Here is a 24,491-nt window from a genome sequence, read left to right as displayed (position 1 = left end):
ATGTGGCAAGCATTTTCATCGGTGATGTTAAAGGTTAGTAAGAAAATCCATATAATGAGGCCCCAAAGAGGGATAAAATTGGGATAAGTATACCAAAATTATCCCACATAACTCTGTATGATGGATGGTTTGGTATGGATTTTCCTGCCAGAAGCAGTAAAACCTGCAACTTTTCCCATAAATATTGAGTCAAGGAAAGCTCAAATATTCTTGTAGAGTGGTGTTTTTATCTTCTATGGTTCTACTTTGTTGTTATGATTATATTTTATACTACCACTGTCCTTGTATGCTGTATATTCTATTAATAGGGAGAGAATCATATTAGACAGAATGTGTGCACCACGATGTAGTTGATCCAAGAGCCACCCTGTGATTGACTTTCACGTTCATCATTGTGGATTTCCATAACTATTACATAACAAAAATCACGGTGTGCAACTATATCTGTTAACTTACTGTCCATGCCATTTGTCTAACTTATCATATGAAGAATTAGAAACAATCCTGCCAGTGGCCTATTCTGTAGGTTAAAAATTCATAAAAAAATGTGATTTAATAGATAGAACTCAAAAGAAGAATCTCACTCCACATATAAGACAACTTAGCAATTCCTTTGGAAACCAAAATTATGGAATTGAGTATCATCCCAAAGTCCTCTTACCTGAAACTCTAGCAATATTGTATGAATAGATGATTCCGTTGCAATGAGAGACAAGATCTCCAGCTTGATTGCTCGCATATGGTATGTATCAGAAGATTGAACAAAGAAATCTTCAAAGAATGGCTCAAATAAGGAGGGCATTGCTGCAACAAATGTTGCCAGATTTGATAGTACCTACAAACAAAAGATAAGATCAGAGTATAAATACAAACTTCTGCAAAATAAGAGTAAAGAATAAATGACAAAACACGATGAAATAGTGGCACTATTTACTGCACACGTCACTACTCCAAACACAACAGCTCACTGCCAAAATATAAATTGCTGAAGTCTTGCAAACAAGATGATAACTCCTTGCATTCAGCTTTGTTGTCATGAAGCACAATTACTGCAGGAAAATAACTGTGGAAATTCTATGTTCAGTTGGATGGTTACATCTACAGATTAGAATCACAATGCCTACAGAGAAATATCATTTAATACCATTCTTTCTTCCACTCTTTTTCATGTTATTAACTGTATACTTGAGAGCTTCCAACCAAACTCTCTAATTTTACTTCACAATTGGAACATCTTGTCAAGGTAAATCGTTAAGAACCTTGTCCATAGTTTGTAACGTGTACTTTCCAAGCATTCCTGAAAATTAGAAATATCCTTCTACTATACCTATCAAAAGAAAAGAAAGTAAAAAAGAAAGCTATACTCTTCAATACTTCACCATGAAACCAAAGGGAAGTCATGTAGTTCTCTTTTTTTGGGATCAAAATCCAATGTACATTTTCACCAATTAACAACACAAATGTATATCATGAAAACAACGGGCGGTCACATAGGTTCCCCCTCCCGACATAAGCAAGGAGAGCAAGCACACCCACTTTGGCTCCATTCTCAAGGAGACTCCATCATTCCTAAAAAAATTGTTATGGCTGAGATCTGCATGACCAACTCAGATCTAAATGGTGAAATTCTCCCAAATTGAATGGAGTAGTCACCTCATCAAAGTCTGTTCAACATTGTCATTTAGGTAATGAAATGCCTGTCAATCTGAAATCCTGATCACGTGCAACACAGTCATGCTTTCTCGTCTGAGTAAAGTTTTGACAGCAGCGTTCGAACAGTTGTGTGAGAAGCAGTAGTATAACTATGATCCCAGGACAGTGTTAGTAGAGGATATGTTGCCAGGGTTTTTACAAAAATTGATGATCTTGTGACAATGAATGAGGTTTTTTGCAGGTTATGTTTGTAGTTTGTACAATACAATCGTACGATTCTAGGACTGACAATGTATTAATGTTGAGATCAGTTTTGTTGTGAAATTTCAAGCAGGAGCAGAGGCAAAATTATTTGCACAACAGTATCTTGTTTTTGCAGTTCCTTGTATCGATATTAGGCACATGTGGATCCAGCCTGAAAATTGTGAAAGGTGGTCCGTCGGTTGATCAGAGTGGTAGGGTAGTGCAAGGCAGGAGAGTGGAGTCTCCTTCAGGTTGGAGACTGAGAACACTTAAGGGCAGCAGTGTGGTGCTAGGACAGGTTGGAGCCTACATAGGGCATTGGAGCGTTTGTCCAATTGCAGCTAGTAAACAAGGTGTTGGAGCATCCTTCAAGTTGGAGCTTGTAAACCAAGGTGTTGGAGCATCCTCCCAGTTGCAGTTGGTAATCAGTGTGTTGGAGCGTCCTACAGGTTGGAGCCTGTAAACCAAGGGGTTGGAGCTGAAAATATTGATGTAAGTTATTGAAGATAAATATTAACAAGCATTCGATGGTTTTTATCCCAGAGGGGTTTCCACCTAAAAAATATTTGTGTCCACTGTCTTTATTGTTGTGCATTGTTGAATGGTGTTGATGAATGTTTATGTTTATTTGATGCTAATAACAATTAATGCACTATGAAGTTAAAAATATATTAATTGATAAGAAATATCGATTCACCCCCCTCTCACTGTTTCCAACACTGCTCTTGCTCAAGATAAGAAGAAGGACACAGACATGTCAAAAGTGCAGTGTTTCACTTGTCAAAATTTTAAACACTATGCATCCAATTGTCTTGAAGGAAAAAGGAAGGAAAGACAACATGCATCAGTAGCCAACGTTGATAATGATGATGATGTGCAGCCACCTCAGAAGGAGTCAAAGGATCTTTTCCTTTAGATTTGTCAAGTAATTGACGATTCCCTTCAACTCTCAATTTTTTCTTCTTAAACTAAAAGATAAGTATTTTTCTCTCCCTTGATTATTATTATTTAATTAGCCTCTTGACCTTTCATTTTTTGTATGGCCTTGATATTTCTTTCTTACTTTCATTATGAATATTCTTTTTCCATGACCTCTTGAATGAGGTTTATAGAAAATCAGGTCCATTGCAAAGACTACCATTACATAGGTGGTAGCATCAGGAAAGTACAAGACAATGTTGTGACAAGAGGGTTCTCCTAGTAAGAGGGAGTAGACTACGAGAAGATTTTTGATCCAATCACAGATGGTAAGATTCTTAAGGATGTTTTTTAACAGAAGAAATTGTACAGATTAACATCCAGGATCGTATCCGACAATAGGAAGAGCTTCCAGCTCCAAAGGAGCCGACAGTCAACCAAAGTGGAAGGAGCATCCTTTCAAGAAGATGTCATGGCATTGAGATTGTTAGACTAGATGCTCAGAGACAGAGGTTTCTAGGAGAAATGTGCCTTTCCCGAGGAGACCACAACAAGAGCACTTGCTTACATGACAGAGGCAGCAGCAGCGGCAGGAGGATTTGCTTCCATGACAAAGGGAGCAACCAGGGCTACCATAAGAAGACCTACTTTAGTGTTAGAGGGAGTTTACCCCCGAAGATTGAAATGAAGGATTTTGGCAGATACACTATTTCTTGGGATTGGAGATTTATATTTGGTGAATCCCGCGATTTGGATTCGCGATGTACTTGGTTAACGTTAGTTTTTGGTAGCATCGGATGTGCTCTAGCCATGAAAATTGGTAGAGAGGCTAAGGCACATGAGTTCTAAAGAACCCAGAAACAGTGTGGTGAAATTCCACCCGAATTTTATTTTATTAAAATAACTAATATTTCTAATGGGGTTCCTAAGTCTAAACTTAGGAAAAATAAAGCATTAATGGGTATTAATTAAAATATGGGTGAAAATGTTCTAGAAAGTGGATCAAGTCAAGATTTAATCTTAGCCATTGATTAGAGGCTTAATCTCGGTCGTTGAAGTCTCAACGAGAAAAGTATAAGGCGGCTTGGGTTTGATTGCAAACAGAGAGTTGATCAGTCAATTCGATATTCCTACGGCAGGGTTTGCTAAGGAATTCAAACAAGTGATCAAGGAGTGAGGATCAGAGGCAGTACTGGAAGGAAGTGATTTCTAGTTCCAATGAATATACTTCAAAGAAGACAGTGAAGGATCAAAGAGCCAATGCAGTGCCAAGGAAGGACAGCACAGCAACTGGAGGAGGTTCACGTAGAGGTTGACGCGGATCAGCTAGGGGATAGCAGAGACCAGTGTCAGGGAATCACTGTGGGTGATTGGCAGGAGAAATCTCGATTTCTTAGCAGCAAAACCAGTAGCAGCTAGGGTGACACAGTTAGAGGGAGTCTCCACACAAAAGCCACGCATAGACTATGCAGTGGATCATCTAGGAGCTGAGGCCAGTGTAAAATCTCTAGATTCAGTGTGAGAAAATTCTCACTATTTATCTATCAATTATCTTCTCTAAATGGATTGCCATTTTCTCTGGGGCATACAGATTAATTCAGAAATTTATTGTCAATAATAGAAACCGTCATATCTGTTGCATCAGTTTTCCCGCATTGGGTTTTTCTAGGGATGGTTGTCCAAAAACAAGTGTGTCAATGTGATTGTTCATATGCTGGTGTTTCTCTTGCCTTTTTAATTTTCAGTTCTTAATTTGTGAAGTCTGCAGCTGAATTTATTTTGATATTTACTAGAGCATTGGTAAATAACTTATTATTGTAAATACGTAAGAGAAATAAATCAATCACTGCAGCGAAATTTTCACAGTTAACAACCTGAAACCAATTTATGGTTGAGCAGGGGCATATATAGTCAATGACAGCAAAACATGTGGTACCCGTGTTGTACAGTTGGATATGGATTGAGATATGTCTCAAGAGGTGAAATGAGTCTTTGCAGGAATATCACAAATCATGAACTAATGTGGCTTCAAAAGCCAGAAGGACATGGTCGGGTCACTTCATCCGAGACATGATGCAAAGAGGAGTAGTAGAGCTCCAATACATATCCACAGATGAGAAGATTGTGGACATACTTCAAAGATGACCTTAGTATGATGGTAAATGTCTCCCTCATTGGAAGGGAACGATGAGGTCTTTCCAGGATTGGGCATACAATCTCCTGAAGCCATAAAGGACTTTGGCTAGGTCATAAAGGGCTTTGACAAGAGGATATCAATACATTCACCTTTGACGCTAGAAGGACTTGGCTAGGTCATAAAGGAATTTAACCAAAAAGGTGAATGGCCCAAGGAACGTAGAGAGGCAATTGTTGGATACATTCACCTTTGAAGCCAGAAGGACTTGGCTAGGTCGACCAAGAGGTGAATGACCATGGGAAATTATAGGATTAGATAGATCTTCTCCTCTGTATCTGGAAGGACATGGCTAGGTCGACGAAAGGTGATAAATGTAATTCACCTTTGAAGCTCGAAGGACTTGGCTAGGTCATAAAGCACTTTGACCAAAAAGATGAATCATCCAACGGCAAATTCTCTCTTTGAGAAGCCAAAAAGAATCACTTGCCAAAATGATATGGCTAGGTCGTAAAGGATTTTGACCAGAGGAGATTGATACATTTCCCTAAGGAGCCATAAAATACTTTGGCCAAAAACCCTGCATACCCACGTACATATGAGGAGTTACATTTCCCACTCCAGGATGGAGTTATCTTGTAGACATGCATCAACATGACAAGCTCATGAACTTTTCTTAAGGAGAAATTTCAGCAAAGGGAAATTTGTTGCAGAGAATACCTCCCTCGCTAAGAGAGTGTTGATTTTTGTGTAGTATCGGGAGGTATTCCCGCATGCCAAAAGGTCTCCCAAGTCAGCGAAAGAAAATCATGAAAATGAAAAATTAAAATTTGTATCTTTTGGGCTTCATGTAGGCCCCAAATGGTCAAGTCAACCCCACCATGAAGGGGTGTGACTTTTGTCACCCATTTGACAAGTATGAAAACACAAGTTGACCCCTCATTTGAACCAATTCAAAGCAAAATATATCTCTTATTTTTTATCCACATGGCGAAGTCAAGAGAAGGAGATCTAAAGTTTGACCTGTTGTTGCAAAATCTAGCAGACCTTGGAGAGGGAAACCCTACAAGGTATAAACCAAACCTATTAGCAACAATGGGGTAGTGGCCCATTGTTGCCACAGCCAAAACCCCCTTTTCTTTACAGACTTTCACCAATGGGAGGAGTCTCATTAGGAAATAGATCACTTAAAATAGGTATTCTAATGATAAGGTATTTAATGATCTCAGTAGAATATCTTCTAGAAAGGCACAATTTAGGAACAAGGCTTCACAAAGAAGCAATTTTCTTTCCAACAATGCTCCTAGAAATGGAGGCATAAGACCTAGGGTTTGATTGATTTGACAAGTGTTGGAGTAACTCAAGGTTAGGGCGAGGAGAAAAGGTTTCTTACAATGTATATTAGCTAAGCCAAGGGTCATGAAACCTTCCAGAAAGTCCTTAAGCTGAGGGAAGAAAAACTGGGATTTCCCTCTTAGAGCAAGAGAATTTATGGATGAAATTAAAGTGGATACCCACCATATTGATATGTTTTGTGGAAAACCCTATCCATTTGATGTTTAGGTTCTCCAACCACCAAAATTCCCTCTCCCAAAAAATTCACACCAAGCCCTAGTTCCTTGTCTAGCCTTGAAAGGACCGAAATTTTAGAGAGATAAAATATGAAGAAAAAGTGAGATTTATCATCAACGTTTTGGATTAGTGCCTTGTCCTTTGAGCATATGGATTCAAGGATGTCTTAGATTAGCTAATCTTGCTTCTAAGGAGGCCGAAATTTGATGCCCTAGCAACAAACTTTAAGCATTTACTGACTCAAAGGAATAATGGAGATTTATGGGAGATCTACTAGGAGTTCACCACTAGGATAACTCTTACATGTCATGCATCAGTAATGCATGCAATATTCATCTAGATAGCATTCAATTAATCTTAAATAAAATGAGGGCACAGTTTTAGCACCAACTAGAATCAATCATTCCATACATTAGACAGTTAAATAGATCTTCAACAATTAAAAGCACTTACAAGACAATATGCAAGAAATCCATCCATTAATCCAAAGAATGTCCAGAAATCAGCTCCAAACATCAAAATGCATCCAATATCCAATATAGTCACAAAAGAGCAAGTGTGAGTTTCCTCTCTAAGGCCGAATTCCAAGTGTGATGATGATGAGAGACTCAAATGAAATCTCTCTAATATATATGTAGTCTAACAAGTCCTATTTTAGCCTACAAGCCCTTCCACTAATAAAATAATGTGCAAGTAAAGGCCTAGATCACAAGCCAACCTAGCAGCTTTTACAAAATTAATTTTATCTCCACAAATGTTAGCCGAAATGTTGATGTCATGCTTGCATTGGCTTCCTTAGGGTTGACATTGAGGCCTTTTGGTGGGCTGATTTAGGCTAATTTGACATTGAGGCAGAGCAACGCAGAAGCCTTCCACGCAGAAGTCTGAATTTGCTAAGGAAGCTGACGTTTCTGAGCCGGGAGGGATGGAATCAGCTCCAAAGGGCAAATCGATTCCCAACAGAGGTGACGCAGTGCCTTAGAGGCCAACGTAGGCCCGCACAAGCGCCACACAGAAGTAGCCGGGAAATTCGCTGGTTCCACTGCCAGATCAGCGAGGATTTGTAGTGTAGAGTGAGGTAATCTCACTAATTTCTTCTGCCGAGTGATATTCTCTTTTGGATTGCCAGCAAGACATCTATAGGTTGTATTCAAAAATACTTCTGCTTAATAATAAAAACCCTCAGATCTGTTGCATCGGTTTTCCCGCATTGGGTTTTTCCAAGGACATTTGTCCAAAAACAACTATGTCATTTGTGTTGTATCTTTCTCTATTGTTCAGTTTCTTGTTTTTGCATATTATTTAATGTTGTAGGTTGCAGTGCATGTATTTCAATGTTTGTCATAGGAAACTGCAAATAACTTGTTCATGTAAATCTAACAAGTAGGAGAAATATCATCAGTTACTGCAGTAGGGATTCTGGTTTAAGGAATTTTCACAAATTTACCATTTTGGATCACCACTTAGAAGTCATGCCAAGATGCAATGAAATAAGAATGCAAGTTTAAGGTTTAAAGCTTTGATCAAAAGCTTCTTCGTTGCTTTAGATAACAAGCCCTCAACCACGGACAAAATGATCTGAAAATGGGGCACTTAGGCTTCTTGTCTAACTTACAAGAACCTCTCCCACTTCCAAAGCTTTAAATTTTCCCAAGTCTTATTGATTAACCAATGCGGAATTAAGAAATGCTTGAAAATATAGGTGTATACTGATGTTTGTTTTTAACTGATTATATGCCTTAAATTTTGTTGTTGTGCTATAACTTGATGTGCTAACTGATATATAAATACATATAACAGTAAATAAAGCAGCAGAGACAATGCAGCAATAAAACAGACACATGAACAGCAATATTAATTTGGAGTTCACCCACAACTCTTGGGCTATGTCTCCGTGAGCTCTAGTCAACTCAACTAGGCTCTCTGGGATTATGGTCTCAGTTCTTTTTACAAGCTCTTTGGCTCATCTCCTACTGTTTTGCACAGAAACAATGGATTCAGACACCATGTCATTCCCTGGCTCTTGAAGCTCTAGCTCTTGGCTCTCGCTCTTGGTTCTGGCTCTTGGCTCTAACTCTGGCTCTTCGGCTCTAGCTCTAGCTCTGGCTTTTTCTGCTCTCTATCAGTTTACAGCTCTCTAGGCTTTTCAGTTGAACTCCAAGTGACTCCCTTGGTTGTGTGCGCTCCTGCTTTTGCTTTCTGCGCTCTCTTTCTACTGCTGCCTTTTTGAGCTCTTTTTCGCCTTAACTTCCTGCTTTGGCTTCGCTTTCAGCAACAGAACCCAACAGCCTACAACAACAACAACAACAACACCCCCTTGCAATTCAGCTCTCAGGCTTTCTTTAAGGCATTTCTGGCTTTTCGGCTTCCTCAGCGATTCCTCTATCAACCGTGATCATGAGGAATCATTCCTCTTCCCGGATCTGCCTCTTCGTGCTTCAAAATGCATCCATGTTGCAGAAACGCCTGCCTGCAGCGTGGCACAGGGAATGATGGTTGTTTTCCCACGGAAAATGAACTGGCGGATTTCAAGTGAAAATCCACGAAATACTGCGTTTTGGGCTTGAAATGGAAATACACAGGAAAAGCATTATCGGGCGCAAAATTCAAACGTGAAAGTCCATTAAATCGCCCCTAGAATCCCTATCGGGTCCGCCTTCCATCGCATATCACAATCGCTTCGGCGGCATGGCCAATGGCCAAAAGTCCATTAAACGAGAAATACAAAGGAAAATCCGAATTTCCGAATTTGCAATTTTATGAAATCGGGCTTTTAAACCCCATTAGGTCCGGTCCTGATCGCAATCGCAAGTCGCAACGGCCCGGGGGCTTCCCCTTTGGGTGTGCCGACACTGATCCGCCGATAGCAGTGATCGCAGTCGCACTATCGCATCGGCCCAGGGTCTTTGCTTTATGGGTGCATATGCCTGCCTCCGACCCGATCCACCAATCCGATCATCGAAGATCATTGATCGGGGGTCCCTTCCACCCGACCTTAAGTCCTCCTCTTTGCCTTATGCGATGCAATTTCCTCAAATAGCCTTTTAGGCCATTTTTAATGGAATTTGTCCCTTTTTCAAAGGATAAAGGGGAACTTCTTCCTGCGATAACTTCTTCGGCTGATGTCCGTTTTCGGCCATTCAAGTTGCAGCAGATTCAAAACGAGACGATCTCTGTAATGGGGCTATCTCCAAGAGCAGCCTGCAACTTTCATTTTCCTCTGATTTACAAAGGATTTGTGCTATTTGGCACCTTTTACCTCTTATATGAAGTCTTTCAGACTTAGAGGTTTATTCAGGATCCATTTTTGGATCACGCCTTCCCACTAAAGAGCTTTTGGTCTCCAAAAGACTGATATATTGATTTGAACCGTAAATGAGAGTGACTCACCCTCTTCTTTCAACCTCCCTCTACACTTGCCTTGCATAGTGCCTCTGAACCAAAGTTTTTGACCACTTCCCTTCTTGGATGGGCTGGTCTTCCCGGGAAGAACTGTCTTCCTCCTTGCCTTCCGGCAGAACTTCTGCTGAAATGGTCACAGAAGGTGGTTTGAACTTCTTTGCCTTGATTATTGATCCAAGGTGGCTCAAACAAATGTGAAGTACACCTGCTCCACAAACTTTCATTTGTACCTGTTTGAAAGGCTGCCAACAACCATTGTTAACAGCAACAGGCATACAAACAACAACTGGATGGACTAAACTCCTGCTTCAACAAAAGAAACAAATTTCACATCTTGTGAACACCTCCATGTCTTGTATCTGCATACAAATGATGGACTAGACAACAAGCCCACAAAACATGCCTTTAAAAACAAATGACCCTTCAAGTCAAGCATGTAGAAAAAGACCATTAGGACTCTTTTCAAAAGATGAAACACTTCATCATTATCTCCATTTGGAGACCAAGTTAACTTCTCCCAAGCCAACATGGCATCACATGCATGTCAAAGCAATCAACCCTACAAGTTAATTACACATACATGTTCAAAAACAAGGAAATCATCATCCCTGTGTTCATGCATCTCATGCTCATGCATGCATTTCATCCTTCAACTTTCACTTAAGCACACTGTACTTTCGAAGCTAAAATGAAATATAATGTAGATGCATCAATAGACATGCAATCTTAATCAGATAAGAACTCTAACCATTTCTCACCAATCCCTTTCAAAGGTACTACCTTTGTCTGCACATCAGCATCATCATGTGAATCATCCTGAGACACACCATTCACAGAATCTTCCTTTCCATTTTTGCCATCTTCTCTTTCCACTTTCTTCAACTTTTGTGGAAGCATTGTTGGATTCAGAATCCAACATTTTGCAGCAAGATGTCCTTGCTTATGGTAATAAGCGCACTGCACGTGCATCCTCTTGACAGCATGATTTGCCTTGTCCAATGGACCTTGGGCTGCATGCTTCTTTTCCTTCAAAAGTTTCCTGTATGTGGCCATTCTCTTCCAACATCTAGAAACATTATGGTTATCCAACCCACAAAAGGAACATGCAATTCTTTTCCCATAATTATGTGGAAATTTATCATGCTTTTCAAAATCAAAAGGGAAATGTTTAGAACCAGATTTATACCTGCCTCTTTCACCTTTATTGTCTTCATGAGGGGTGAAGCAAATGAAGAAGTGACTCCCTTTGGAACACCATCAATCTCTTCAAGGCTATTAGAGTCTCCCCAACTCTCTGGTTCAAGTGTGTGCATCTAAACACCTAAATCCTGCAAATGATGTTTCAAGCAATTGCATTCCTCCTTAATACAATCTTCACACTCTGTAATGCAACTCCCTCTTGGAGTTGTTTCAATGGCCTTCATGGTAGCTTTGGAACTCTCTCCATAAGACTCTCCATAGCCAAGACCCAAATACTTAGGCCTTTCCTCAATCATTATTGGCTCAACAATACCTTGTGCATGTCTACCCAAGCCTTTTCCTTCATAGCCCATCTTGGACATTAGCTTGGAACCTATGCCTTTAGTATGTTTTTCAAAAGAACCAATATAAGCATCCTTAGAGGAATTTGAAGACAAACTGGAATGGTTTACCTCTTCTTCAAGCTGATACTTGACTAAGGCTTCTTGGGCAACAAAGAGTTGTGTTTCCAACTCATGCATCCTCTTAAGGTTCATATTTGCAATATGAAGTTGCCTCTCCATTTCCTGCAATCTGTCAGCAAGCAATTGCTTCTTTTCGTTCATGGAATTAAGCTGCTTTCTAAGCATGATGCTCTTCCTTCCATCCTCGTACATTTCTCTCACCATATCCATCATGGTGGACAATTCTTGCTTCATATCTTCATCAAAGAATCTTGTGCAGAAAGCAAAATTTGAGGACTCACTTGTAGAAGTTGTCATTATGCCAATGAACAAAAAAACTTCAGCAAGATAAATAAAGAGCTTATTCAGCAACCTTTTGCAACAAACCTCTTGTGCTCCAAGGATTGCCTTGAGTCCTTTGGGATAGAAGAATGTCTTCAGCCCTTCATCATTCGTGTCCTTCCTAGACTGAGCTATCAATAGCTTTCCCTTTACCTCTGCAAACTTAGAAAATAGTCAGTCTGCAACAAGCATACAATCAATCAGACAATCAATCCTTGACTGCCCAACACCTTTTAGACAAGCCATCTTTGCTCTGTCAATCAAGAATTCTGATATAACCTTCTTTGAAGGTGGGGTTAACCAAACTTAAGCTCTGATACCACCTGATCTAAAAATGGGGCAGTTAGGCTTCTTGTCTAACTTACAAGAACCTCTCCCACTTCCAAAGCTTTAAATTTTCCCAAGTCTTATTGATTAACCAATGCGGAATTAAGAAATGCTTGAAAATATAGGTGTATGTTGATGTTTTTTTAACTGACTATAGGCCTTAAATTCTGTTGTTGTGTTGTAAGTTGATGTGCTCAACTGATATATAAATACATATAACAGTAAATAAAGCAGCAGAGACAATGCAGCAATAAAACAGACACATGAACAGCAATATTAATTTGGAGTTCACCCACAACTCTTGGGCTACTTCTCCGTGAGCTCTAGTCAACTCAACTAGGCTCTCTGGGATTATGGTTTGAGTTCTTTTTACAAGCTCTTTGGCTCATCTCCTACTGTTTTGCACAGAAACAGTGGGTTCAAACACCATGACATTCCCTGGCTCTTGAAGCTCTGGCTCTTGGCTCTGGCTCTTGGCTTTGACTCTGGCTCTTTGGCTCTAGCTCTGGCTTTGGCTCTGGCTCTTCGGCTCTAGCTTTTTCTGCTCTCTATCAGTTTACAGCTCTTCGGGCTTTTCACTTGAACTCCAAGTGACTCCCTTGGCTGCGTGTTCTTCTGCTTTTGCCTTCTGCGCTCTCTTTTTGTTGCTACCTTTTTGCACTCTTTTTCGCCTTAGCTTCCTGCTTTGGCTTCACTTTCAGAAACAGAACCCAACAGCCTACAACAACAACAACAACAACACCCCCTTGCGATTCAGCTCTCAGGCTTTCTTTAAGGCATTTCTGGCTTTTCGGCTTCCTCAGTCGTTCCTCTGTCAACTGTGATCATGAGGAATCATTCCTCTTCCCGGCTCTACCTCTTCGTGCTTCAAAACGCATCCCTGTTGCAGAAACGCCTACCTACAACGTGGCACAAGGAATGATGGCTATTTTCCCATGGAAAATGAACTGGTGGCCTCCTTTCAAGCAAAAATCCACGAAATACTGTGTTTTGGGCTTGAAATGGAAATACACAGGAAAAGCATTATCGGGCATGAAATCCGAACGTGAAAGTCCATTAAATCGCCCTCAGAATCCCTATCGGGTCTGCCTTCCATCGCATATTGCAATCGCTTTGGCGGCATGGCCAATAGCCAAAAATCCATTTAACGGGAAATACATAGGAAAATCCGAATTTCCGGATTTGCAATTTTATGAAATCGGGCTTTTAAACCCCATCGGGTCTGGTCCTGATTGTAATCGCAAGTCGCAACGGCCCGGGGGCTTCCCCTTTGGGTGTGTCGATGCCGACCGCCGATATCGGCGATCATAGCCACACTATCGCATCGACTCGGGGTCTTTGCCTTATGGGTGCATATACCTACCTCTGACCCGATCCGCCGATCCGATCATCGAAGATCATTGATCGGGGGTCCCTTTCGCCCGACCTTAAGTCCTCCTCTTTGCCTTATGCGATGCGATTTCCTCAAATACCCTTTTAGGCCATTTTTAACGGAATTTGCCCTTTTTTCAAAGGATAACGGGGAACTTCTTGCGATAACTTCTTCGTCTGAAATCTGTTTTTGCCCATTCAAGTTGCAGCAGATTCAGAACGAGACAATCTCTGCAATGGATCTATCTCCGAGAGCAGCCTGCAACTTTCATTTTCCTCTGATTTACAAAGGATTTGTGCTATTTGGCACCTTTTACCTCTTATATGAAGTCTTTTAGACTTAGAGGTTTATTCAGGATCCACTTTTGGATCACAAAACCACAAAAATGTATGCCAAGAAGTGCGAGCTTTGAGATTGTAGCAAAACAAAACAAGGACGCAGAAGCTTTGACTATTCATCAAAGAATTGGTGCTCGGACTTCCTCTTCATTTCTTCAACGCACTGCTGATGATATGTCAAACTTCATCTTTTGCGGTACAGAGGCTGTAAAGATTGGCATAGAACTTTTGACCTTCAAAAGATTACCCAGCGAGTCCAATAATCAAAAATCCCTACAACCTACCCCTCGTTTGATCTGTCAATATACCTTAGGGCCAAGAGCTTAATACAGAGAGATCGAATCACCTTTTCAAAAATGTTCCAACGAAAACAATAGAGAAAAGACCGACCATAAGTTTCGGGTCTCTTGACTGAACAAAAAAATAGCAAGAACGCATGCCAAAAATATTACGGCTTCGCTATTTTAGTATCTTGATGCCAAAAAGGTTCGATATCGTAGGCCAAAAGGTCATCAAACTAAATCCCAAAAGATTGTGGCAGAGGTTTGATCCTTTAGGCAACTTCCCAAGCAATTTAATCCTCCATCTAAATGCCCTTGTTGGTTCGAGGAACTGTAGAGATAAAACTTGGGCACAAGAGTGATATCAAGACCTGCAAAAGAAAGTAATGCACCCACATGCCAAAGAACCAAGCCAAAAAAAATGATCCTTCACCAATTTCTCCACCACACTACAGGGCCAAAGTTATAATCGCAGAGCTCCAAAAGATACTCGTTCAAATCACACTACTAAGAGCTAACCAAGATATTCTTTTTGCAGAACTCGGATAGACATTTTAAGGGTTGGATGACCTGTGCCTTTTGGAGGGAAAATTCTAATCTGGAATTTAAATTTGAGCCCAAAAATATGAGGCCGACTCAAGGAAGTTAATAATATGCCTGACTTTGATCTAGGTTTTAACTTAAATTTTTATCCCTTCATCATAAAATTGTCATGGAGCCAAACTATTATCAACCTTAAATTTGGATGCCCTTCAATAATTATTTTGTCACACAAATTAAAATTTTTCCAACCAATGTGACACTGCCACATAATCCATCAAACTTTTTATGCCACGCAATCTTGCCACATCAGCAGCCCTTGGGGTTGTGAGCCACAAATTGGGTGCACAACTTTGACAGAGCATATTTCACAAACCATGAAGGCCCACAAGATGCTCCACATACCACTGAAATCGGCTCAACGAGGAGAATCCAATGGCGAGGGTCTCTGAGGCAAAATCACTGATTTGTTGCTTCAAAAAATCCAATAACTTCGGGGTGTGATCATCGACCAAGGAGTCCAAACCCTAGAGCTAGGGTTTCATCCTAGGGCTTCATCATCATCCTGCCCCTGCTTTTGCACCTCATCCTGCACTCGTTGATCCTACTGCATATATTGCTTGATATCAATGACAACATACTCAACAAGTTGAACACTAGGCCTAGCCACTCTAGACCACCACAACTCAACTCTATACACATGGCTCCACTGTCAGATGCGCAACTCCATAATCCAATGAAGATATTATCTCACGACCAACCGGTCATCCACCCAAAGCTACCTCCTCCATGCCAAAGCACTCCTTGCCAAGGCACCTGAACTGTCTCAACTTACTTTGACAAGTCAACAGAAGTCCATCAATGGTGTCAACAATCCGCCACTCAACATATTGTTGTGCACCGAGTTCTCTACCAATCCACCAAAACTCCCACCCTATCTTGTCACCAAACCAATCAAGACCACATCTCCATGTTCTTTGTTGAACCTTCTGCTCCATGTTTAGCCAACTCACTTGGCAACATTGTTGCTTCCTACAACAATCTCACAGCTCCCTCCTAGAGCTGACACCTTTGCATACTCTGATCTAGTTTCCGTTCAAAGTAGCTTTGATTCCATGTTGGAAATCCCACGCACCCCAAGTTTGGTCTATGCCTTAGCTAGGAACATAAACACACTAAAGATGCCCAACAATAAACAACTTTGCATAGCAGAATATAAGGCAATGAGATCAATAACAGTAAACAGTATTTATGGCCCAAAACATGTTCCTTAAGAAAACTATAAGGCTTCCGTACTAGGGATCATGGCCCTTTACAAACCCCAATATAATGTTGCAATACAAGTTTATCCTTTGACCAATACAACTAGGATTGAGGACAATTCCTCTAGGCTCTAATATGCCAAAAATACAACACCAATAATTCAAAATACTTATAGTTGTTTAGTCTCGTCAAACTACTGTCCTAGGGCTTAACCAGCCCCCTCAATCAACCTTGTTGTCACTGTTGATTTGTTCTCGTTGATGTGGCAACCCTTTATCATCACTTACCTGCTCCTTTAGGTCCCTAGTAATTCATATGCTCACCTAGCAGCTTTTCTATACCTTTTCCCAGACTTTGGCCTGGTCTTTTAGGCCCTTGGTCTCCTGCTTAGTCACTCCACAGCAAACTTCTTGCCTTGGGCTATTCCTTTATCCCTCAGTCCCCTTGTTGTAGCTCTCAATTAGCATTCCTTCTCTGATACAGCGTTTCTTTTAGCCCTCGGTCTACCTGTTCCAAGACCCCACCAGAACTCCCACCCTATCTCGTCACAAAACCAATCAAGACCACATCTCCATGTTCTCTGTTAAACCTTCTACACCATGTCTAGCCAACTCACTCGAAAACATTGTTGCTTCCCGCAACAGTCTCACAACTCCCTCCTAGAGTTGACACCTATGAACACTCTGATCTAGTTGCCCTTCAAAGTAGCTCAGATTCCATGTTGGAAATCCCACGCACCCCAAGTTTATTTTATGCCTTAGCTAGGAACATAAACACACTGAAGATGCCCAACAACAAACAAATTTGCACAATAAAATATAATAGCAATGAGATCAATAGCAATACACAGTATTTATGGCCCAATACATGTTCCTTATTAGTCCTTCAATAAGAAAACCATAGGGCTCTTCTACCAAGGATCATGGCCCTTTACAAACCCTAGTACAATGCTACAATACAAGTCTGTCCTTTGACCAACACAATTAGGGCTAAGGCCAATTCCTTTAGAGGCTCTAATATGCCCAAAACACAACACAAATAATACAAAATACTTACAATTGTTTAGTCTCGTCAAACTATTGTCCTAGGGCTTAACCAGCCCCCTTAATCAACCTTGTTGTTGTTGATTCCTTCCAATTGATGTGGCAACCCGCTATCATCACTAACCTGCTCCTTTAGGTCCCTAGCAAGTCCTTTGCCCACCTGCTAGCCTTGCTATACCTTTTCTCAAACTTTGGCTTGGTCCTTTAGGCCCTCGATCTCCTGCTTAGTCACTCCACAACAAACTTCTTTTCGTGGGCCGTTCCTTTAGCCCTAGGTCCCCTTTCTGTAGCTCTCAATTAGCCTTCCTTTTAGCCCTCAGTCTGCTTATTCCAAGCTCTGCCAATTCTTGTGACAAATACCAAACATTTTGCCCTCTGCTAGAACCTTGGTCAGGTTGTACTAGCCCTATCAAACCCTCGGCCCTCCACTACAGGCCCTAAGCCTACTAATCCGGGTCTCGGACAGGTCTATTACAGCCCTCACAGAGCTTCAACCCCCTTCATGCAACAACTCTTGACGCCCTTGACTCCCTTGATCAAACCCTAGGCCCTCCTGATTAGAACCCTAAGGCTTCTCGGCCAACCTTCCAATCCTACGACCAGCCCTACCTATGGCTTGACACTACCTCCTGGCACTTCAACTAGGGCAAACCAACCCTTCCTTTCCACAATTTCTAACTCAACCTCACAAAATTTCTTGACTCATCCTTCAAGCTCTTAGTCGGCTTCTTTTAGCAAACAATGGCTCCTCTAGGGTTGTCTAGGCTATATCTCTTCTAGCCTCCTCACACAAGTGAAGTCCTTCTCACTTGATGTCAATAGCCTCTCCATTGGCTTATATTTATAGTTGTTTGTAGGTCACTTAGGAAACCCCTCGGTCCATTAAGGTGTTGCCAACTCAACCTCAACCATTAATTAGAATATTAAATTGCTTTCCCTGGGTTTCAAGCCCGGGTCAAAACCCCAAACTTTGGGCACCTTGCCCACAAAGCCCCCAAAGGCTTTTCCACTCGGAAATACCTTCCAAGCTACCAAATTTCAACAGCAATAGGTGATTGATTTGTTCCAGTAGATGCTAGTGTATTTTTCAAATTTTCACCTATGATAGGTGGAAGATCTTCTTCACAATCCAGATTTTTCAGGATCGATATGGCTTTGGTCTCTTGCTTGTCCTCTAAAACTGTCTTAGTATTGGATGGTATGTGAACAATGCAACTTTGGGACATATGACATATGGCAGGTCTTTATGCAGCAGATTTCAAGAGCAGCATGATAGTGGAGATTGGTGCTGATCTTACTTCTCCTATCATCTATGTGAGGAGTTGACTCCATTTCCTTTCAAATGACTTCCTATGATGTTCCTGAGTCACTAGATATCACAGATTTGGCTTTCCCAACTATAGTGAATGAAATAGGTATCCAAGCTTAAGAAACCTCCTCTCTGTGAGCATAAATTGGTTGAACCATCCACCCAAGACATATTGCCAAGAGGGAGGCCTTAGGTCACAGATTCAAATCCAGTTGAGTCCCTCAGGTTACCAGCTGCTATTGTAGCTGGCAATTGAGCCACCCTCCTCGTGGATATTATGGGAAGAGGGGGGATTCTATGTGTTTTTCCTTGGGAATAAAAAAAATAAATCACTTCTCTAAAATTTGTAGGTAGATTTTCATGTAAAATCAGCAAAAGAATTATTTTGCTACAAGTTCGCAATGACGGCTCCTGTGGGAAATTGCAAAAAATTCCACTGCTGTGACTAATCTTTGGCCACAAAAATGGCTCTCAACATGTTGAACGTCAAATCCAATGAAATCACACGGTGAGTCCACTGCTGTTATGATATTTCAGATACTAAACCACTGCTCAGCACCAGTAATAACACTTGCAAATAATCTTTGTAATTTGTTTTGGGGTTTGATTAGTATTTATAAAATATCAGAGTTAGTAGGACACACTAGAAAAGGTCGTGACACAGTCAACTATTTCTGCATGTGCCTTGAGCATACAACATACTTACATGTACATGATTGCACCGGACACAAATTTCGGGGACTGGGATGTACCTGCTGACATACCCAGCCATACCGGACATTCCTGGTACAGATCCAGATAGAAAATGCATACCCAGGGGTTCACTACATGTACCCATGTAATAATTTGAAAGTTGAAACAGGAGTTTGCCACCTTCAAACTGCTTTAAAATTGGTTGCGACATACAGCCTGGGACAGTACGATCTAACAACCTCTACAAAAATAAACCTACTTGTCATGAGAATAAGATGTGGAACAAAATTCCACAAGTACATTGGCATCTTAAGGAACTAAGCCCAAATTGGGCATTCTAAGGGGACAGCACAATCAACTGAAAACTTAAAATTCATGTTTCCAGCATTGGCAAACCACCAGATTATTTACAAAACCAATGTCGATGGAGAAGGATTTGATCGACAGATAAGGTAGCCTCGCGAATAAAGGAGAAAAGACCATTTGATAGGGTTCAGGTATTCCTAATTAGTAATTATCCAATCATGAACTTCCTATTTTCCATGGCCCCATTGCCTGAGCACAACTTCTAGGGATTCTACTAACATAATAAACTGAAATACGGTTTCCAATATGAAGCATAACCTACACAAGAGCAGAGCGGTCTAACACAGATCATGCTCTAGAGGCTTACCTCGTGATATTTCCTAGCTCACTTCCCCAACAATGCCATTCCGCTTGACCAATTCCATCTTGGGTATCATACAGTTGTCAGTAACAAGATGATTTTCCATCATACTAGTAAAAGTTAAAGAGCTCTTTGAGACTCAAAGGATGCAATTTGAGCTGTAAAACCAGCAAAAATGTACAGCAAGTTAATGCAAAACATGCAAAGTAAATCCAAAGGAATCTATGGACATGTCGACCTTAATCCCCAATCATTACTCTCTACAAAGCACTCTTTTTCCTTTCCAGGCTTGATTATGTTTTGAAAGTAGAATATTTTATAAGCATCAAGTGTTTTAAAAGAAAGTGTGTAACAATCGCAGCCTTCCATGTGTTTGTAGACAAATAAATGGTGTGATTACACCAATATTTCTACTAGGTGTATACCTTTCTCAATAAGCCTCACGGATATATCATTTTATGGAGATAGAATCCCCGCAACAGAATTCTCATGGCAATACCTATCTTTATTTATTTTAACAGCTAAACAAATTCGTTGTGTATGCTAATACTCTACTCTTACCATATTTCTATGATAGGTGGTACGATGCTAATTAAGACACTTTATGCATGACAACACTCTTCTTACCACATACTGTGAGTCATAAGAGGACCTGAGAAGGAACAAAAGCGGCTTCACAATTCTTCTCACATCCTTAACTGGAGCCATAAGCCAATGGACTCCAGCAGCAGCAACAACGACCCCACTGTTTTGACTCCATAACAAAGGTGATGTGCATTGCAATAGAAGTTTCAAATCACTATGTAGCTCAATAGTAGGAATAGCATCATCTGACTCCGATGAATCACTGCTCAAGGAAGTCGTCCTTGATAACTTACGTTGATCATTTCTCAAGTAGCTTGAAACCAGGCCCTTTCCTTCCATTTTTTGACCTTCCTCTACCTTAGAGGGACTGCTTCTGCCATATCCATGGTTCATAAAACCCTCTGATGAACTATCAGAATTTTCTGTTTCAATGTTTAGTCTCTTTGAATAACCTGAATTGAATGCGGCAGACATTTTTGAAATTCCATGTTTTGCAACAGCATAACGTAATAAAATCTCAATCAAGATAATCTGGCCCCACTCCTCAACATCTGGAAGTGTCTGACATAACTTTTTAAAGTTTGAGCCAATCAATGTCAGATTATCAGGACAGACAGCATTATATGCAGCTGCTGCAGCTCCTATCACTCCTGCGCAATTGTCATTCAGCAACAGTCCAATGAGCTGCATACAATCCAAGAAATAATCAAGAAAAGAACAATGGAATCAAATAACACAAAACAAGAAAACAAGCAAAATAATGCACCTCTTGCAGGGCAGTATCATGTTCCTCCCGCTCCAAATCATAAAGCTTTGGAATAGCATTTGCAGCACACCTTCTCACATAAGGAGAAGGATCTCTAGCACATTTATTAAGAGCCATTAAAACCAGAGGTGCCACAACATGAACACGGATTCCAGACATTGCACGAAGAGCCCATGCACGCACCAATGGGTTCAAATCTGATAGATCCTTCTGAAAGCTATTGATTGGCAGTAAAGCCTCATCTGGCCGCCTGCATATTTTCTCCACCAATAAAACTTTCACAATCAAAACCACTTTGCTATCTCATAGAAAGAAAACAACATCCCAATTATTCATATAAGTCTAAATACATTAAGTCATGTCTTAAACAGATTTCTGAGAGATAACTCCACCGATCTACAAAAGTGATGAATGGCAGTGATAGGTGTTAGAGCATCTTCAGTATTACATAATGGATTACATTGGAAGAATCCATTATGTAGAGCATCTTGAGCATTATATAACAGATTCTTCCAATATAATCTGTTATGTAATGCCAAAGATGCTCTATGACCTAATACTGTCGTTCAAGTTGAATCAACACAATGGTAGATCAGTCAGTTACATCAGAATTATCTGTTTAGATATGACTTAATGTAGTTAGACTTCATAGATGATAGAACCTAAAGTTGGACATGGATTCACCCACAGTTATGAGTCTAGCATAATGACAATGAAGACCTAATACTGCCATTCATCACATTGGTAGATCAGTCAGTTATCTCTCAGAATTTTCTGTTTAAAATATGACTTAATTAGACTTCATAGATGATAGAACCTGTTGTAACATATTCTTGGCAAAATGTCACAAAAAAAATTTCAAATTTGCCAGTTTATTTTGGGGTTAGATTCTCGTTGCATATCTTATCCCTTGGAACAGAATATGCTCCCTTCCCTATTTCTCTCATTCTCCTCAAATACCCTTTCACCTTTACAAAAACAAACCAGTTACCCAAGTTAAACTTATTATTATAAAGAATTTATATTTATATAAAAAAAATTATAAATATTTTATATTTTATAAAATATTTTAAAATAATTATTTAAATATTGTTATTATTAATATTAAGTTTTTTATTAAAAAATGATGCCTTTTGAAGCACCTTTATCCTATCTCAGTCAAACCACGTATCAAACTCCATTTCAAATCAAGTCCAAGTCATCACAAGTCAACTACGTGTTCCAAGGGAGAAGCGGACAGATTATATTTCATGCTCAATGTGTTGAAATAACTCACATATTTTTCCACATAAAGTACTGTATCTATCCATTTGCTGTACATGTGGGACATAGCTCTTTACGAAGGGCAACCTGTCCGAAAGGAAACTAAATAATTCACAAAAGAGTCACAGAATTTTTACAAGTCACGAAGAACTCATTCTAAGGTTGCCTGCCCACTTGATTTCATTGCTTCCACATCTTCCATGCTTCATGAAGGATATGGTTTTGGTTTAAAAGAGAGTGTATAAATTGATTTATTTGCTACAAAATCGAAGTTCCAAAAGCAGTGTTCACTCATCGCAATTTGATCAATGGCAAAGGTTTAATTTCAGACCCCCCCAGGTCATCCAAAGTTTATCAAGGCAGGGGTCCAAAATTTGTTGTTTTGTGAAACCACCTTATCATATGTGGCAGCTCCAGGTTAATTGCACACCCCCCAGCATTATACTGCTTTCAGCCTACAACCCGCCCTCCCCCCCTGCATTCCACTTCTGGTTTTCGGCGTTGGTACACAGCCTTGCTATTTCAACATTCAAAATGTTACATTGGATCAGCTTAATGCTGAATTTGCAGTCGTTACGCAAAATGGCAGGGCAGTTGAACACAAACACATTCAATGATTTAGGTCAAGGGCAGAAAATTGGAGCAACCCCACGAGCTGACGGAGCATACTCAATAAATAGCTCGCATAGGGGATTTTTAGTGTTGTGACAGTGAATCGAAGCCCACAGGTCTACCAGACATTAAATAAAGTCATGGTTTTGATCTTTTGCCTATTAAGCTTTTACAGAAAATTATGAAGAGTTTCAGAGGATATCCGGAGCATTACGGTCTATGGGGCAATCTAGTGACAAAAAGCCTAGTCATAAATGAGGCAATGCAAGCATGGAAACATTTCGAGTAAAGACAAGTTTGTTGAGAGCAGAGCAGGTTGCGCCAAAGAAGGGGTAGCAAATTCGTGGACAATTGGATATGACGAACCTCCTCTTGGCCTGAATCTTATTGGCATTGTCAAACAATTTTCCTGGCCTAATACTGGTTGTGTTCATTCGAGGGATGAGAATTCTTTTAGGTAGAATTTTGCAGACTCCCGTCTTTTCAGGATAGGACGCGGATTCCCAGTGCTCCACACAAAGTTAATTTGTTGCTACAAGAATATGGACATTAATATGTACTTGAATAAAATATCAAAGGAAAATTTTCAGAAGTGATTAAACACCTAGATAGCAGTGTCTATATTTGGATAAGTCATGCAATATATCTGGGCAGCAGTCAAGTCTATTTGGTGATCTCTTTGAAAGCATTGTTCATTTGTAGGTACCCAGTTTTATATGCAGCCCGACAATGTGGGAAATTCCAGGTGGCCTGTGTTCAACCTTCAACATTTCACGATATGACATAATGATCAAATACACGCAATGATTTTCAGGCACAATTCTGGGCAAAAAAAAACGTGAAATTGAAAAATCCAAGACATGGGTTTTTTGCAGAAGGATCTCAATAGAGTTCCATGCGGGTATTTCTGTGAAAGTTTGAGCAGTTTGAGAGATTTTGCTGGTTCTCTAAGAGTACACACTCAGATTTAGGGAATGGACGAATTTCTGAAAATACACAACGCAGAACTGCTGACAAAAATGCATAAATGCAGGATGTACAAATTTACAAAGTAACCATGATTGAAAGAACCTCGCACATCTTCAAAGGCTCGCATTTCCTTCAGCATTTCATGGTTCTAGAATTGATAATGCAGAAACCAGTTTTAATAAATCCATATGTGACAGCGAAACGATTTCAGTGGATCGTAATTAGGCTCATTCCACCAGCAGTATTTGTTTAATGGAAAATTAGTTGTTGTTGATGTCGTTGATATATTACCAAGATCTCTTTCAAGTAAGTACATGTTTTGGGATCCAGAATTGCCTTTTTTATCATTTGGGAAAGTATTCTCAACTATAAAGAATGCACAAAAGATATTTGAGAATATGTATGGGAGTTGTGTAGTATCCTGGACTACTATGATCATAGCTTATGAAGAAAATGATTACGGTGAGGAAGCCTCGAGCATCTTTTGTCAAATGCAGCAGGCACGAATAAAATCAAACCAGCTTAGCTTTGCCAGTGATGTAAAGGCATATGCTAG

General features: G+C 40.2%; 1 protein-coding gene across 3 annotated transcripts in view; it reads right to left on the bottom strand.

Moving 5' to 3' along the window:
* Positions 1–24,491, bottom strand: part of LOC149186612 (AP3-complex subunit beta-A-like) — a 227,823-nt gene that overhangs the window by 78,421 nt on the left and 124,911 nt on the right. For all 3 annotated transcript variants that reach the window (XM_089411074.1, XM_089411072.1, XM_089411073.1), the window contains 3 exons: positions 21,092–21,341; positions 20,368–21,009; positions 662–835 (listed from right to left, as the gene is read on the bottom strand). In XM_089411074.1, coding sequence (XP_089267200.1) covers positions 662–835; positions 20,368–21,009; positions 21,092–21,341 — 1,066 coding nt within the window. The remainder of the gene's footprint in view (positions 1–661; positions 836–20,367; positions 21,010–21,091; positions 21,342–24,491) is intronic.

Source organism: Pinus tabuliformis, chromosome 3_1 (genome assembly GCF_031772625.1).
Source record: "Pinus tabuliformis cultivar Carrire ecotype Pingquan chromosome 3_1, CPIR1, whole genome shotgun sequence".
In the NCBI taxonomy this organism is placed as follows: domain Eukaryota; kingdom Viridiplantae; phylum Streptophyta; class Pinopsida; order Pinales; family Pinaceae; genus Pinus; species Pinus tabuliformis.
The sequence above is the reverse complement of the archived record's forward strand: the minus strand, read 5'-3'. Positions and strand labels throughout refer to the sequence as shown.